The sequence below is a fragment of the Mustela erminea genome, chromosome 3, assembly GCF_009829155.1.
Source record: "Mustela erminea isolate mMusErm1 chromosome 3, mMusErm1.Pri, whole genome shotgun sequence".
Taxonomy (NCBI): domain Eukaryota; kingdom Metazoa; phylum Chordata; class Mammalia; order Carnivora; family Mustelidae; genus Mustela; species Mustela erminea.
Genome location: NC_045616.1, coordinates 34,502,597 through 34,521,446, shown reverse-complemented (window position 1 = coordinate 34,521,446; position 18,850 = coordinate 34,502,597). Strand labels below are relative to the sequence as shown.

General features: G+C 34.8%; 1 protein-coding gene across 6 annotated transcripts in view; it reads left to right on the top strand.

Moving 5' to 3' along the window:
• The window catches only part of FER (FER tyrosine kinase), a 468,361-nt gene that overhangs the window by 43,422 nt on the left and 406,089 nt on the right, over window positions 1-18,850 (top strand). For all 6 annotated transcript variants that reach the window (XM_032335588.1, XM_032335590.1, XM_032335589.1 and 3 more), the window contains one exon: window positions 1,418-1,684. In XM_032335588.1, the coding sequence (XP_032191479.1) occupies window positions 1,478-1,684 (207 nt within the window). In that variant the 5' untranslated portion in view covers window positions 1,418-1,477. The remainder of the gene's footprint in view (window positions 1-1,417; window positions 1,685-18,850) is intronic.

Below are 18,850 nucleotides of genomic sequence, written 5' to 3'. Positions count from 1 at the left end.
TATCAGATAAGTATTTGCAAATATTTTCTTGCATTCTGTGCTTTTTTCACTTTCATAACAATGACCTTTGAAGTACAGAAGTTTTAAATTTTGATTAAATGCAATTTATGGGGCGCCTGGGTGGCTCAGTGGGTTAAGCCGCTGCCTTCGGCTCAGGTCATGATCTCAGGGTCCTGGGATCGAGTCCCGCATCGGGTTCTCTGCTCCGCGGGGAGCCTGCTTCCTCCTCTCTCTCTCTCTGCCTGCCTCTCTGCCTACTGGTGATCTCTCTGTGTCAAATGAATAAATAAAATCTTAAAAAAAAAAAAATAAATGCAATTTATGTACTTTAATTTTGTTGCTTTTGCTTATGGTGTCTTATCTAAGAAACCATTTCCTGAGCCATGGTCACAGAGATTTACTATTGTGTTTTCTTCTGAGAGTTTTATAGTTTCAGTTATAGTTTAGTTATAGATATAATTAATTCTTTGAATATGGCCTAAGGAAGGCATCCTGCTTCATTCTTTTGCATGTAGAAACCCAGTTGTCCCAGCACCATCAGTTGAAAGACTTTTACCCTTATAGAAAGTCATAAATAGGAGGATTCACATCTGGACCCTCTCTTCTACTCCATTGATCTCTCTGTTTGTCTATGTGCCAGTACCACATTGTCTTGATAATTGTAGCTATTCATTAGGTTTTTGAAATCAAGAAGTCTGAGTCTTCCAGCTTTGTTCTTCTTTTTCAAGATTATTTTTAAGATTAGCTTTTCAAATTATGTAAAAAAAATCCATATGTTAATATGGATTAAGTTAAGTCTGTAGATCAAATTAGAGAAAATTGCTTTCTTAATAATATTAAGTCTTTTGGATCCATTAACATCAATCTTTCTGTTTATTGAACTCCTCCTTACTTTCTTTCAACAACACTTTGTAGTTTTAAGAGTATAGGTTTTTAATTTATTTTATAAAATTTATTCCTAAATATTTTAGTCTTTTTGATGTGGTTATATCTAGAATTGTGTTTTAATTTCATTTTCAGGTTGATCATTGCTAGTGTATAGAAATATAATTGATTTTTGTATATTGATCTGTAATCTAATTAAGCTCATTTATTAATGCTAATACTTCTTTTTTTATTGCATTCCTTAGGATTTTATATATACAGTCTCATGTCCTCTGCAAATATAGTTTCACTTCTTTCTTTTTCAATTCCCATGGAGATTTTTTCATTTGTCTCATTGTATTGACTAGAACCTCCTTTACAATGTTCAGTAGAAGTAGAGAGAGTGGACATCCTCATCTTGTTTGACATTGGGGTGAAAGCATTCAGTTGTAGTGATTTTTTTTTAACCCCAAAAAGAATAGGCCACCACTTTGCTTTGAAGACAAATTTCCTTTTGATTTAAGATCTTTTTCCCTTCTGTTTACATACACAGATATGTGCTGATTAGAAGGCTCACAGTGCAGTGTGGAGGATAAGACAGTGCCTTACAAAAATGGGGTTTGGGAGTGACCTGAAGAATTCACATGAAGCTGTGCTAAAACTGCAAGACTGGGAATTACGGTTACTGGAAACAGTGAAGAAATTTATGGCCCTGAGAATAAAAAGTGATAAAGAATATGCATCTACTTTACAGAACCTTTGTAATCAAGTTGATAAAGAAAGCACTGTTCAAATGAATTATGTCAGCAATGTATCCAAGGTAAGGAGAATAATTTCATTATTTATTGTATATAGCATCATAATTGTGCTTAGGACAAGTAGGTAGTACTGTTGAAGGAACATACCCAAATTAGCATTCTAAAGCAGTGCTTCAAAATCTTGCCGATTATCAGAATCTCATGGGGGAAAGTTTCAAAAATTATTGTGCCCTACCTCCTGTCTGAGTTAGTAGGTCTGAAATTTTTGAATTTTGAAATTAAAAAAAATTAATGTCTAGATTACTGTAATGACTTTGGTTTGAGAGCCATTTTTACTAATTTTATTTATTACCCTATTTCCTTGAGTCTCTTGAGACCTGCTATTTTTTTTTGACACAAACTTTCATTATAACCCATCTTCTCTGAATTCTGTGACTCATTGTGTACTGAATCACATGGAATATTTTAACAAATAATGTTCTTTGCTATCATTCATTTTACTAAAATAATAATATACTGATGAGTTAGTCACACAAAAAATTCTTTGAATAAACAATATGTTTTTTAACTGTAAGCTTATAAAAATAAAAAATTTAAAATTAAGTACCATAAAAATAAAGGACAGATTGCACTATTAATTGCTCTTTGATGGCATTAAAGATGAAATATTACATAACTTAATAGTTCTCGGATTTCTGCTCTATTTATTTCCATTGTCTTACTTAAATATCACATTTCATTGTACTTATTCAAAGTTAAGGGAAATCTTCCTTGTTTTACTGTGGAAAGTCAAAAAAAATTAGAGTGTTTCTTTTACAAACATGTCTTATAAATGATTTGAGGAAATTTTAGAGGAAACTGTTTCCTATGGAACGTGTATGTGGTGTGTATGATCAGGTAAGGATCTGTGATTTCATTGAGAACTCTTTAATGTTAATATCTTTAACTTCCTTTCCTAGGCCACTCACATTCTCCAAAAAGAAATTCTTTCGTCTCTAGTCTGAAGATGGGGTCACTAGACATAGCAAATAAAAATATAGGACATCAGTTAAATTTTGCATACAGTATTTGGGACACCATACACTAAGAATTATTTATTGTTTATCTGAAATTCAGATTTATCTTGTCCTGTGTTTGGTTTGACTACACTGTTATGTTACAAGACCTAATAGAGAAAGTAGGTTGAGTGTACTAAGAGTTATACTTTAGTTAATCCTTCTATTTTTGGTAAGCAGCCTGAGTCTCTTAGTCCAAAGTCCCAGTTTCTTCTGAACCGGGGAAAAACAGTTGTGTTTATGTGGGCTGAGCAATAGAAATGAGAGTTCTTTCTGCTCCTTATATAGACTTTGAATCAATTCCTCTGTTTCAGTAATGTCTCCTCTTCTTTCATATGGTTTTCTCCAGTTTCTGAGGTTTACAGGAGTGATAGGTCTGACCCTGTAAATTGGCCTTTTCTTTTTTTTTTAATTGAGAAATAATTGACATACATACATCACTGTATATTAAGTTTAAGGTATGCAGCGTGATGGTTTGTAAGGACCTATTCAGCCAGTGGCCCCACCCAGGCTGAACTGCCATTTTGTTGTAAAAACTTAAATTGACTTTGCTCTTCACACCCCCCCCCCCACCCCCTGCCCAGGAACTTATTTAAAAGCAAGTCCAGGAAACCAGTCCCAGGTAACAAAAGTCCAAATACAAGGGTGGGTCTGGCCAGGTGGGGGTATTCAATCAGTGGGGGTGCATACTGTCTCCTAGCTACCAAGGAGTATGGGCCCTGCCCTTTGGGCACCTTTTGGATGCCAATTCTGAACTAGGTGATAGGGTGGTTCAAATGTCTGCTAGGGTAAATTGTAATTCAGTTGGTCGCCTAGCATCACTGTGGAGTTTCCTGTGTGTGTTATAATCTCATTGACCACCTGTGTGTGGCCAGGCCCAACTGCATGGCCTTTGCTCTATAAAAGTTAGTCTGGAAAACAGGGAGGGGTTGCCCTCTCTGTAGGGGCAGCCCCGACTGGTCTGTTTGACAGTCGGTCTGATTCCTGATGCTTGGCGTGAAATAAAGCTTTTCTTGACCTTCGCTTTGTATCAGTCTTGCTCCTTTATAATCAGGGACCCATTATTGGGGGACCCAATTTTTGGGGGACCCAACAGTTTGATTCACACATATTATGAAATGATTACTATAATAGGTATAGTTATCATCCATCATTTCATGTAGTACAATAAAAAGAAAAGAAAAAATGCTTTTTGTGATGAGAACTCTTAGGATTTCCCTCTTAACTTTTATGTGTATCATACAGTGATCTTAATTATAGCCATCATGTTGTACATTACACATCTGGTACTTACTGATCTTTTATGTAGAAATTTGTACCTTTTGATTACCATTTTCCCCTACATCTTCTTTTTTTCTTGACCTACCCTTTGCAGAACATTTATTGTGGAGGCCGAGAAGAACTAAGGCCATCCCATCTCAGGTTTAGCTTTAGCATAAGTACAGCCTTCTCAGACCCTGTGTCCAAGGGCTGAACTTTACCCTACTTTACTATAGTTTCAGGAAGCCCCACTCTACTTTAGTTCTAAGGACTCCCACCCTACTCTAGGAAGCCTCAACCTACTTTAGTTACAGAGACCCCCACCCTGCTTTAGTAACAGGAACCCATAAATAACCCTGCCTTAACTAAGCTCAGGGTCCAAGTCCCTACTCCACTGCATCGACTATACTTGGGCCCAAGCTTAAGCATGTCACCTTGGGGTCCAAGTCCCTACTCCAGTGTGTTGGGTATACTTGGGCCCACGCTTAAGCTTGTTGAAAAAACCCTTGTGTGATTGCATTGGTGTTGGCTCCTTGGTGGTCTCTCAGACGTGAAAACTCAGGCACAACATTAGGTTTCAACAGTTCTTGAGATGCTAATAAGTTACCATTTTCCTACTTTTAATTGTCTTAAGTTTTGTTGACATGTCTTATCTGTGGTTGTCCCCTTATCTATTTTCTTTGTTATTGTGAATTTATACTTTAAGCAACTACATTATATTTTAGTGGTATTTTGGAAAGAAGTGGAGAAATAGCCAGGCGTTCTATTTACCATGTTTAATTGGAATTACACTCTTTAGAAAAGTAAGATAATGAAAGTAACAAGAAATAGGACTAGTAGGTATAGAATATTGAAGATTTATGAGGTCGGGTCAGTGGAGGAATCATCAGTGTAGACACTGAAGTGTCAAGTATTTTGGTGAAGGATAGGTGGAGACAAATGCTAAAATAATTAAGGAAGTCAGGGAAGTTTTTGGATTGCGAAGAGGGCTAGGGAAAGTGATAAAGTTTGGGAGGGATGGTTTAAGGGGGCAGGATTGCCTTTCAAAGAGGAAGTGTTGAGAGATGAGTGAACAATGGTTGGAAACCCAAAGAAAAACAAGGAATGTGTCAGCCTTTCCTCTTAACGCTGAAAAGTTGTCATTTATTCTACCTAAAACAAGTTCAGTATATCAGTTTTTTTCTTTAGGGTGTTGTGTTTTTGGTGTTGCATCTAAAAAAAAAAAAAAAACCTCACAGTTGCCTGACCTAAATTGGCAGAGTTTCTCTGGAAGTTTTATAGTTCCGCTTTATATTTAGGCTTATGATTCATTTTTAGTTAATTTTTGTATAAGGGGCAAGGTATGATTAAAGTTTGTTTTTGCAAACAGATATCCATTTATTCTAGCAGCACTTGTTGAAAAGATTAAACTTTCTTCTTTGCCTCTTTGTCGAAAATCAATTGACTATAATTTGTAAGCCTATCTCTACATACTTTATAATGTCCATTTGTGTTTTTGTCTACCCTGACACTGATAACTTCTTATTTTTATTGTTTTATAGTAAGCACAAAGTCAGTAGTGTAATTTTTCTGTTTTTTTTTCTTTCAAAACAATTTTGGCTATTTTAGTTCCTTTGCACTTCCATATGAATTTTATATATTCATTTATTTTAAAAATATTTATTCATGAGAGAGAGAGAGCAGCAGAGGGAGAAGGCAGCAGGAGAGAGAGAGAGGAGAGGCAGAGAGAGAAGCAGATTCTCCGAGGATCAAGGAGCCCCATTTGTGACTTGATCCCAGGACCCCGGGATCATGACCTGAGCAGAAGGCAGACACTTAACCGACTGAGCCATCCAGGCGCCTTCATATGAATTTTAGAATTAGCTTGTTAATTCCTATTTTAAAAAAGCTACTGGATTGTGATTGGAATGCATTGACTATATAGATAAATTTCAGGAAAATGTATATCTTAAAAGTATTGGGTCTTGCAGTCTGTAAACATGGTATGTATTTTCTTTAATTTTTCTGAATAGTCTTACAAGTTTTCAGTATACAGGTCTTTCAGATTTATGTACATTATGTTTTTTCTGATACTCTTCTGAATAGTATTTTTTTTAAAGCTTTTATTTATTTATTTGACAGAGAGAGATCACAACTAGGCGGAGAGGCAGGCAGAGAGAGAGGGGGAAGCAGGCTTCCTGCTGACCAGAAAGCCCGATGCCAGGCTCAATCCCAGGACCCTGAGATCATGACCTGAGCCAAAGGCAGAGGCTTAACCCACTGAGCCACCCAGGTGCCCCTAAATAGTATTTTTTAAAAATTTTAGTTTCTCACTATTCATTTTTATTATGTATACTAATCTCGTAAACTAAACTTTGTGAAACTCGCTTATTTGTAGCTTTTTTGTAGATTCCCTTGGATTTTCTACACGGGTGATTTTCTCTTCTGCGAACAAAGACAATTCCTTTTTCTTTTCCATTTGGATGTCTTTTATTTGCTTTTCTTTCATTTTTGTGCTGGTTAGAACCTCTAGCACAAACCCTGGATGGACGTATAGAAAATAGATATCCATGTCTTATTGCTAATCTTAGGGGAAACACATTTAGTCTTTCACCATTAAGTATGCTGTTAGCTGTAAGTTTTTTGTAGATATCTTTTATAAACTTGTGGAAGCTTCTATTCTTATTTAGCTGAGAGTTTTTTTCATGCGCTGATGTTGGGTTTTGTCAAGTGGTTTATCTTTTTCTGCTTAGATAATTGTATTGTTTTTCTTTTCAGTTTGATAATATATTAAAATGTGTTCATTGATTTTTAGATGTTTCAGATGTTAAAACAATCTTGTATTCCTGGATTAAACTCCACCTAGTTTTATGTATTGCCCATTTAAAAAAAATCTTTGGATTCTGCTAAAAAAAATTTTTTTTAAATTCTTTTCTTAGTTTTACTGAGGTATATTGGTCTGCAGGTGTCTTTTCTTGTAATGTTGTAGCAAAACCCTATTTTGGTATCAGGGTGATGCTGGCCTCATAGACAGTTGGAAAGTATTTTCTCTTTAGTTTTCTGGCAATATTTGTGTAGAATTCGTTTTGTTTCTTACTTAGATGTTTGATAGAATTCACCAATGAAATCATCAGGGCCTAAAGTTTACTTCAGGAGAAGATTTTTAATTATACATTTAATGTGTAATATAGTGGGCTCTTAAGGTAGTCTTTTTCTTCCTGAGTGAACTTTGGTATGTTGTGCTTTTCAAGGAATTTGTTCACTTTTGTCTAAGTTATCAAATTTTTTGTTGTTTATTATTTTGCTTTATTGTCCTTTGAATACATTTTTCATTCCTGATACTGGCGGTTTTTGTCATCTGTCTTTTTTTCCTCATTAGACATACTAGAGGTTTATCAACTTTACTGATATTATCTGAGAATTACCCTTCGATTTCATTGACTTTCTATTTTCTGTCGCATTGATTTCTCCTCTGAAATCTATTGATTTTTTTCTCCCTTAATTGGGGTTTTATTTCCCCTGATTTAATAAGTAGAAACAGATTATTGATTTAAGATCTATCTTCTTTTGTAATATAAGATTATAGTTTTCTTAAATTTCTCTGAGTATGGTTTTAGCTGAATCCTAGAACTTTTTATATGCTATATATTTTCATTTTCTTTCAGCTCAGGATATGTTTTAACTTGTTTTAAAAATTTCTTTTTTGACCCATGTAGTCTTTCAAAGTCTCATACTTAATTTCCAAATATTTGGGACATTTTTTTTCCCCAGAGACATTTCTGCTGTTGATTTTGAACTTAGTTCCATTGTTTTACAAGAGCCTATTTTGTACTGTTAAATTTATGAATACTTGTTTCATGGCCCAAAATATGGTTTGTAACTGTTTCATGTATACTTGATTCCTGTTATTGTTGGGTGAAGTGTTCTATAAGTGACAGGTTAAGATGGTTGATAGTGGTGTTCAAGTCTTTTATTTCTTTACTCATTTTTTGTCTTCCTATTCTCTCAATTATATTGAAATCTCATTATAATTGTGAATTTGTCTATTTCTCTTTGCAGTTTCATCAGTTTTTACTTCATGTATTGTGAATTTCTGTTATTAGGTACATAGATGCTTAGAATTGTTATGGGGTTTTTTGGACAAATTAATTAACTTGTGTATTAGGTGACTGATTTTTGAAGATTTTAAAATTCTTATGAATTGACTCATTTTTCACTTATGACATTACCTTCTTTATCCCTTATACAATTATTTACTATGAAATCTACTCTGATATTAGTAGGACCACTTCAGTTTTTTTTTGGTTAATGTTAGCATATTATGTGTTTTTCATCCTATTCGGTTGTTATATTTAAAGCGGGTTTCTTGTAGGTAGTATGTGGTTGGGTCTTGCTTTGTTTCCTAATATGACATCACTGCCCTTTAATTGGTATGTTTAGACTGTTTCCATTTAATGTGATTTTTTATATGGTCAGGTTTTAATCTATCAGTTTGCTGTTTGTTTTCTTTTTGTTCAGTCTGCTTTTTCTGTGTTCTTATTTTCCTTTTTTCTCTTATTTTGGATTGAGGTTTTTTATGATTCTGTTTTTACCTACATTGCTGGATTATCAGCTATAATTGTTTATTGTGTTATTTTAGTGGTTGCTTTAGGATACATCTTTAACTTACTATACAATTATATTTTAGTCATATATAGTCATATATATATAGTCATATACATATATATATAGTCATATGTATATCATCTGTGATAATATACTTGTAATGGTATACTTTCATTTCACCTGCCTATACCTTATGCTATTATTGTTATGCTTTTTAATTCTACTTGTGTTATAAATCCCACAATATATTATTATTATAGTGCTGTGAATTGTTGATTATCTTTTGAATAATTTAAATAATAATAACGTAAGTCTTTATATTTACCCATTGAGCTACAACTCAAAGTACTCTTCATTTCTTTGTAGATTCAGGTTTCTGTCTGGCATTATTTTTTTTTTCTGCTTGGACTTCCCTTAACATTTCTTATATTAGAAGTCTGCTGGTAATTTATTTTTTCTGGTTTTGTAAATGTGAAAATGTCTTTAGGCTTTGTTTGTTTTTGGAAAGTATTTTTGCTATATACAAATTTCTAGTTTGGTGCTTTTTTCTTTTAATATTTCAAAGATGTTTTGTTGTTATCTACATTGTTTCTGATAAAATAATTGTGCCTAATGTTTTTTCCTCTGGCTTGCTTAAGATTTTTTTCTTTATCACTGATTTAAAACAATCTGTTTTATGCCTCTGTGTAATTTTCTTTATCTTTCTTGTGCTGGGGGTTTGTTGACCTTCTTTTATCTTTTAGTCTGTTCTTCATGTCAGAAGAACATGCTTCTGGTACCCTTTCATAACCCTATCAATGAATTTAATTCTCACTCTCTCCCTGACCTCTCTTTTTCCAGCAATTTCACTTCATCCCTCCTTCCTCTTCTTCCTTTGGCAATACTACTTACTCTCTTGCCACAATTTAAATTTAAATATGTCTTTGTGGGACACCTGGGTGGTTCACTTGGTTAAGCGACTGACTCTTGGTTTTGGCTCAGGTCATGATCTCAGGGGTTGTGAGATCCACCCTGTGTTAGGTTCTCCAATCAACAGGGAGTCTGCTTGAAGATTCTCACCCTCTCCCCCTACTCACGGGTGTGTGTGTACTCTTTCTCTTTCTCATAAATAAATAAATCTTTTACAAATATGCCTGTTTGTTCTTATTCCTTTATTTTCTCATACCTGTCCAAACCCAGCTCTTCCTTCTGCCCCACACCTGTGCTTTAGGGTAGAGAATTGGAGAGAAGGAATGAGAAACTGAGTAGCTGAGCCATTTCTGTGTGGAAAATGAACAAGTCATAAATAATGAATTATTTTTAATAATGAATTATTTTTAATAGTTCAATTTAAATGTTTTTTTGTATCTTCCATGTGTCTACTTAATAGTCTTTCCTCGAATGTCTTACAATGTAGTTAACGTAACTGTTTTATTCTTCTTGGCTTTTATAATCTTTCTTACTTCTAGGTCAATTTTGATTGAATGATTTTTCTCCTCATTTTTCTCCTTCATCTTTATGCTTGGTAATCTCTGATTTGATGCCAGGCATTGTGGATTTTACTTTTTTAGGTTCTGAATATTTTCATAGTTTAAAAAATATTCTTGAGCTTTGTTTTGGGATTGGGGACAGTTAGGTACTTGGAGACAGTTTGATCTTTTTGGCTTTTACTTTTTTTTTTTTTTTTAATTTTTATTTATTTATTTATTTATTTTATTTATTTTTATTTCCAGCATAACAGTATTCATTATTTTTGCACCACATCCCGTGCTCCATGCAATCCGTGCCCTCTATAATACCCACCACCTGGTACCCCAACCTCCCACCCCCCGTCCCTTCAAAACCCTCAGATTGTTTTTCAGAGTCCATAGTCTCTCATGGTTCACCTCCCCTTCCAATTTCCCCCAACTCCCTTCTCCACTCTAAGTCCCCATGTCCTCCATGCTATTTGTTATGCTCCACAAATAAGTGAAACCATATGATAGTTGACTCTCTCTGCTTGACTTATTTCACTCAGCATAATCTCTTCCAGTCCCGTCCATGATGCTACAAAAGTTGGGTATTCATCCTTTCTGATGGAGGCGTAATACTCTATCCCCAGGGGTACAGGTCTGTGAATCACCAGGTTTACACACTTCACAGCACTCACCAAAGCACATACCCTCCCCAATGTCCATAATCCCACCCCCTTCTCCCAAACCCCCTCCCCCCAGCAACCCTCAGTTTGTTTTGTGAGATTAAAAGTCACTTATGGTTTGTCTCCCTCCCAATCCCATCTTGTTTCATTGATTCTTCTCCTACCCACTTAAGCCCCCATGTTGCATCACTACTTCCTCATATCAGGGAGATCATATGATAGTTGTCTTTCTCTGCTTGACTTATTTCGCTAAGCATGATACGCTCTAGTTCCATCCATGTTGTCGCAAATGGCAAGATTTCATTTCTTTTGATGGCTGCATAGTATTCCATTGTGTATATATACCACATCTTCTTGATCCATTCATCTGTTGATGGACATCTAGGTTCTTTCCATAGTTTGGCTATTGTGGACATTGCTGCTATAAACATTCGGGTGCATGTGCCCCTTTGGATCACTACGTTTGTATCCTTAGGGTAAATACCCAATAGTGCAATTGCTGTGTCATAGGGCAGTTCTATTTTCAACATTTTGAGGAACCTCCATGCTGTTTTCCAGAGTGGCTGCACCAGCTTGCATTCCCACCAACAGTGTAGGAGGGTTCCCCTTTCTCCGCATCCTCGCCAGCATCTGTCATTTCCTGACTTGTTGATTTTAGCCATTCTGACTGGTGTGAGGTGATATCTCATTGTGGTTTTGATTTGTATTTCCCTGATGCCGAGTGATATGGAGCACTTTTTCATGTGTCTGTTGGCCATCTGGATGTCTTCTTTGCAGAAATATCTGTTCATGTCCTCTGCCCATTTCTTGATTGGATTATTTGTTCTTTGGGTGTTGAGTTTGCTAAGTTCTTTATAGATTCTGGACACTAGTCCTTTATCTGATATGTCGTTAGCAAATATCTTCTCCCATTCTGTCAGTTGTCTTTTGATTTTGTTAACTGTTTCCTTTGCTGTGCAAAAGCTTTTGATCTTGATGAAATCCCAATAGTTCATTTTTGCCCTTGCTTCCCTTGCCTTTTGCGTTGTTCCTAGGAAGATGTTGCTGCGGTTGAGGTCAAAGAGGTTGCTGCCTGTGTTCTCCTCAAGGATTTTGATGGATTCCTTTCGCACATTGAGGTCCTTCATCCATTTTGAGTCTATTTTTGTGTGTGGTGTAAGGAAATGGTCCAATTTCATTTTTCTGCATGTGGCTGTCCAATTTTCCCAGCACCATTTATTGAAGAGGCTGTCTTTTTGCCATTGGACATTCTTTCCTGCTTTGTCGAAGATTAGTTGACCATAGTGTTGAGGGTCTATTTCTGGGCTCTCTTTGGCTTTTACTTTTAACTGACTGAGCCACCCAGGCATCCCTGGCTCTTACTTTTACATTTGTTAAGTACTTGTGGTCTAGGGTGAGTTTATCTCCTGTACTGAGGCAACATCATTCTCAGTACTTAAACAATGCTCCTGATATGAGGTTTTACATTGTGGTTATTGGGACCTGGCACAGTTCCATGGTCTTGTATGAGCTGTAGACTGTGTTCCCTTATAATTACTTTGAGTGGGTTATTCCCTTGGTATAGGGTAATTTCCTCACACCCTTGGGCTGATCAGTACTTAGCTAAACAATCAAGGGGAATCTTGCAGATCTTCTGAGTTTTAGTGCTGCTCTCTCCTCTGAACTACTCTGTTCTTGTCCCTTCTCCAGAACAAGAATTTTGTCCCTGGAGAGAGGGCAACGTTACTATCTTGGTGCTCTGTGCTTTTAACTCAGTCTCTTTAACTTGCAGGTATTACTGAATTTTGTGTGGCTCTTCCTCTTTGGATTTTTTCTCCATTCAGTGAGCTGAGATAACCTTAGCACTCAGTTTGTTGATCTGTAGTCTCTCTCAGGGTTTACTGTCCTTCATTGCCTGATGTCCAGTGGCTTGTATGCTGTTGTTTCATATATTTTGTCACTTTTTGGTAGCTTTATGCAGCTGGGTAAAGAAATGCCTGTTTCACTATCTTGAGAGGAATCAGAAGTCTTGCAGCTAGTGGCTTTTATCTCTTTATTCTTCGGCTCAGGTCATGATCCCTGCGCCCTGGGATTGAGTCCCACATTGGGCTTCTTGCTCGGCGGGGAGCCTGCTTCTCCCTCTGCCTCTGCCTGCCATTCTGTCTCCTTGTGCTCGCTCTCTCCCTCCCTCTTTCTGACAAATTAAAAAATAAATAAATAAATAAATAAAGCGTACAGCTGAGTTTCAAGAGTAAAACAAAGATATCCCTGTACCCTCTACTCTATTCCTTGTTAACATTTTGTTTTATATACTCTACAGTTTGTTTTCTCTCTCAATATAATTACATATTACTTTTTTTCCCTGAACAATTTGTGAGTTAGTTGAAGACATCATGTCCTTTCATTCTTAAATGTTTATTTAAGTATTTTTTAAGAACATACCTGCAGTATAATCAAATTTGGGAAATTTAGCATTATTACCATGCTATTATCTAAAATATGTTCCATACTCGACTTTTGTCATTTGTCCCAATAATGAGCATTTTTTTTTTTTGGCATTTTTTCTTTTTTGCCCTGATTCAAGATCTAATCCAGAATCATTCATTTCATTTAGTTGTTTTGTCTCTTAGGTTCCATTAATCTAGAACATGAGTGTAAGTAATCATACTTTGTGCTTTGGTAAATTCTTTCTTTCTTCTTCTTTCTTCTTTTTTCTTTTTTAACTGAAAGTTATTTTGAAGTATGTACATTCTGTCTTTAATCCTGAGGGCATGGTTTATGTGTGCTTTTATTTTTCCCTTTTTGTTGTTTGTATTGCTTTTGGTGAAATATTGGGAGATAGAAGCTTTGGGAGCCATCTTTGCTTTCAATTACCTAGACTGTTTCCCTATCATTTTATGAACACTTCTTTACTTCCTGGCATATTAAGATATCCCAGGCTCATCTTGAATGTTCCTTTCCCAGTTCTGAAATAAACCCTTTCTCCTAGGAATCCTGTTTCCTTCTATCAGAGATAATATTTAGATATTCAACCAAATTACTGTGTATGAAATTTTGTGTCTCACGGTATTTTGCAATCACAAATAATGATGGAACAAATAACTTTGTTACAGATGTATTTTTGAATATTATAACTATCTTCAGGGTAAATTCCTGGAAATGAGATTTCTAGGTCAAAGTATAAATGTGTATGTCATTTTGTTAGGTATTGCCATTGTAATTATGAATTTATTTTATAGATCTTGTACAGTTTTGTATGCCCACTATATCTAAGAGTGCCATTTCTACTTAATCTTGGCAACAGAGTACGTTGTCAGACTTTTGAAATTTTGTTAGTCTGGTATGTAAAAAATGATTTCTAGTATAGTTTTAATTTTTACTTCTCTAATTATGAGTGAAAATAAACATCTTTTCATATGTTTAACAGCTATTTTATTTTGAGAAGGTGTAAGGTGAATTTTCTTTGTATTTTTTTATTCATTTAAAATTACACCTGTCAGAAATAAAAGATATTATGATGGCAAAAGAAGAAGTAAAATTGTCTTCATTTGCATATGATACAATCTTATATATTGACATCCCTAAAGACTCCACCAAAAAACTGTTAGGACTAATAAATTCAGTAAAGTTACAGGATACAGAAAACAGTTGTTTCTATATACTAATAATGAACTATCTGAAAAAGAAATAAAAGCAACATCCCAATTTATAATAGCATCAAAAAAATTCTTAGGAATAATTTCACCAAGGAGGTGAAAGATCTATACACTGAAAAGTTATAAGACATTGGTAAAAGAAATTGAAGAAGACACAAATAAATGGAAAGATATTCTGTGGTAATGGATTGGAAGAATTAATATTGTTAAAATGTTCTTATTCTCCAAAGCCATCTATAGAATCAATGCGGTCCCTATCAAAATTCCAGTGGGATTTCCCACACAAATAGAGAAAAGAATCCTAAATTTGAATGGAACCACAAAGGCCCTGAGTAGCCAAAGTTATCTTGAATAAGAATCAAGCTGAATGTATCAAATTACTGATTTCAAACTTATTATAAACATTTAACAATCAGAACAGTATGATATAGCATAAAAACAGACATGTAGACCAATAAAACAGAATTGAGAGCTTGGAAATAAGTCCATGCTGTATATAGTCAACTAATATTTGACAAGAGAGCCAAGAGTAATAGTCTCTTTAATAAATAGTGTTGGGAAACTGGATATTCATACAAGAGAATGAAATTGAACCTCTCTCCAAAAGTGCAGGCAGCAAAAGCAAAAATAAAAAGATTCTGCACAGCAGGAAGCATTCAGCAAAATGAATAGATAATCTTAGGAATGGGAGAAAATATTTGCCAAATATCTATCTGATAAGGAGCTAATATTCAAAATATTGGGAACTCCTACAACTCAATAGCAAACAAAAACAAAAACAGACCCCCCCCCACCGAAATGGTGGAGAATCTGAGTACAGTTTTTCAAGGAACACATAACAAATAGCCAACAGACTCATGATAAAATAGTATCACTAATCATCAAGGGAATGCAAGTCAAAACCACAATGAGATGTTACCTCATAACTATTAGAATGGCTATTATCAAAGAGAGAAAGATAATAAGTGTTGGCAAAGCTGTGGAGAAGAGAGAGTTCTTGTATACTGTTGCTGAAAATGAACATTGGTAAAGCTACTTTGAAAAACAGTATGGAGATACCTCCAATAATTAAAAATAGAACTACCATATGATCCAGCAATCCCACTTCTGGATATAGATCTGAAGGAAATGAAATCATTATTGTGAGGAGATACTTTCACTGTTGTGTTCATTGCAGTATTATTTGTAATAGTTAAGATATGAAAATAATCTAAACTTCCATCAATGGTTGAATGGATAAAGAAAATGTGGTTTATATACACAGTGGAATATTATTCAGTCATGAAAAGAAGAAAATCCTTTCTTTTGCGACAACAGGGTGGACTTGAGTTCATTATGATAAATACGTCAACTCATAGAAATAGAGATTGGAATGGTGATTGTCAGAAACTGGGAGGTGGTGGAGGCAGGAGAGAAGTGAGGAGGTGTTGATCAGCAGGGACAAACTTCCAGCTCTAAGGTGAATAATCTCTGGGGATGTAACTATATTTAACAGTGACTATATTTAACAGTACAGTATATACTTGAAAGTTGTTAAGGGAGTAGATCTTAAAAGTGTATCACCACAAGAAAAAAGGACAATCATGTGAGGGGGTGGAGGTATTAACTGACTTTACTGTAATAATCACTTTGCAATATATACATGTATCAAATCATTATGTTGTACACTTTAAACTTGCATATGTTTTGTTATTAGTATCTCAATAAAGCTGAACAAAAATGAGTAAATATACAATTACATCTGTCAGAATACAGTCAGCTCTCTTCTGAAATAGTGTAGTGGTACAGATAATTCTCAGCACAACTTATTGAAGAGAAATATTGGTTTACCTTTTGAATACAAAGTAGACTGAATATTGGCTATATTCCATATACTACATGGGAATTAAAAGTAATAGAAACTTCTTTTTGATGAACCAGCTTTATTATTTAGTAGTCACATAATAAGTATATAGTGTAACTAGAAATCTGTATAACTAGATTTTCAGCTGTATGTATTTTAAGACAGTAATTCTTAAGTCTGACTGTGGAGTCAATTCTGCTATAAAGCCTGCTTTAAAAACATGAATTTGTTCCAATGCAATGATATATTGGGGAACAATTTGAACATAATCTGATTTTGTATTTGTTCATGCACAAATCTGAAAGAAGTGCTAGGTGAATGCCAAAGACTACCTAGATGAATTGAGCTGCTTAGGAATGCATAAAACTTACACAGGTGCACTCTTTCATCATTTATTGGCTACCTCTGTTCATCTGTTGGGTTATGAGCCACACCCATCCTGTGGTCTTGCAACTTTCTGTCTAAATTTAGATAACTCTTTCTACTATTTTACAAAAACTCAGAAGTTGCAACCCTTCTGACACCTACTTTTGATAAGCGAACCTCAGGTCTTTTCGAGATAAAGTGCCATGTCTTTTTTAGTACTTATGTGTTCTTAACCACTTCATCTATGTAAAACCCTGCAAAGATTTTCTTAGTTTCTGTTTTTTTAAAAAAATGTGTCCCTGATAAATTTTTTGACTGTTGTAATCTAACACTTTTTAAAAAAAAAATAAGCTCTGTGATTTTCAGTGTGATTTTGCATAACACTGATTATTAAGGACACAAATGTTTTTGTACATTAGAGCTTTAAAATACTGATGCCAGCACCCCATTCAGAAACCTATTGGGTCAGAATCACTGGTCATGGGATTCAAGATTTGGTATTTTAAAAAGGCTGCCAGGTGATTCTTATTGCAGGCAGAATTGGGAACCACTAGCCTGGGTAAATCAGGAAGCTTTGAAGGAAACTCAAGGACAGACTCTTTTGAATAGGTAGTGCTTTGCACTTGAAATTCAGTCTTTGAAATCCTCAGTTTTAGGGAAGTTTAATGACTTGCCTTCTAGATTTCTGTGTCTCATAAAGACTCAGGAATTCCAAAAATATTCTTATGAATTCAAACTCTGAATAAAAACTGTTGTTTCAGAGAACCATTTATTTTGAATTATTGTGTGACACAGAAACTATACATTCTTCTTGGAATTTTGTTGTTGTATTTAAAAAATATTCAAGCAGGAAAGAAAGCAAGTAGTTGGAAGATACAGTCTGTACAGAGAAAACCTATTTCTAACAACTATTATTTAGGTATTTTTCAGGTTTGAGTCATTTTGTTGATTATTTTCAGTGCGTTACTGTAATTATAGCTGCAGTAGTTGTGTGTTCTTTGACTCATTGTCCAGGATAAATACTTTTTGATATAATGAACTCAGAACTTTAAATTACTACCTGTTTATGGAATACTGATTTATCTCACCACACATCTGCTAGTTCAGAGGTGGAAGCATGATTTGCTTTTCTAAAAGATATAATTTTTTCCCTGTATATAGTTTTCATTTTCCAGAATTGTAGTGTAGTGTTTACTTTTTTTTAATATTGGGTATTCATCCAATAACTTGTACTATTTACCTCTGTTGGTTTCCTAAGATTGAAATAGGCATTTTAGGATTCATGTTTAATTATTTTGGAAATCTGTGATGCTCTGTAGTGTATGCAGTGCAGTGTATGGTCTCTTTTTTTTAGGGGGTGGAATGATAGGGGAGCATAAAAGTTCTATAAATGAAATCATTATTCCTTTTTCACTCTGAAATAAGAGATGCATTTATTTCTAGGAATTACTTTTGGTCATAAAACAACAACATAAACTCACATTTAGGGATGTGGAAAATCTTTTGAAAAATACATTTCAGGTAGAAACAGTATTTTATAATATAATATTATTTTTTAAATTAACATATAATGTATTATTAGCCCCAGGGGTACAGGTCTTTGAATCACCAGGTTTACACACTTCACAGCACTCACCATAGCACGTACCCTCCCCAATGTCCATAACCTCACCACCTTCTCCCTCCCCCCTCCCCCCAGCAATCCTCAGTTTGTGAGATTAAGAGTCTCTTATGGTTTGTCTCCCTCCTGATCCCATCTTGTTTCATTTATTCTTTTCCTACCTCTCAAACCCCCCACATTGCATCTCCTCATATCAGGGAGATCATATGATAGTTGTCTTTCTCCGATTGACTTATTTCGCTCAGCATAATACCCTCTAGTTCCATCCATGTCAACGCAAATGGCAAGATTTCATTTCTTTTGATGGCTGCATAGTATTCCATTGTATATATATACCACGTCTTCTTTATCCATTCATTTGTTGATGGACATCTAGGTTCTTTCCATAGTTTAGCTATTGTGGACTTATAATGTAATATTAATATTCAGTTTACAACTCAGGATTCTAAAAGATGTTCTAAACTTAAAAGTCTCAAATCAGTAATTTTGTTTCCTTGGGATAGGGAAATGTGTATTATACGTATATTTCTCTTAAACTGGTGCTATTTATTTATTTATTTATTTATTTATTTATTTCTTTTCTTTCACCAGCATATAGTGGTACTATTTCTAATTATGCAGTGTGGTGCTGGTTTTGGTTAGAAAGAAGAAGATGCTGATTTATTTCTTAATTGTTCTGCTTAGGGAAGTTTGAAGTCTAGGTCATTATTCTAGTTAGAAACCAAAATATAGTGCAAGGCCACTTTTT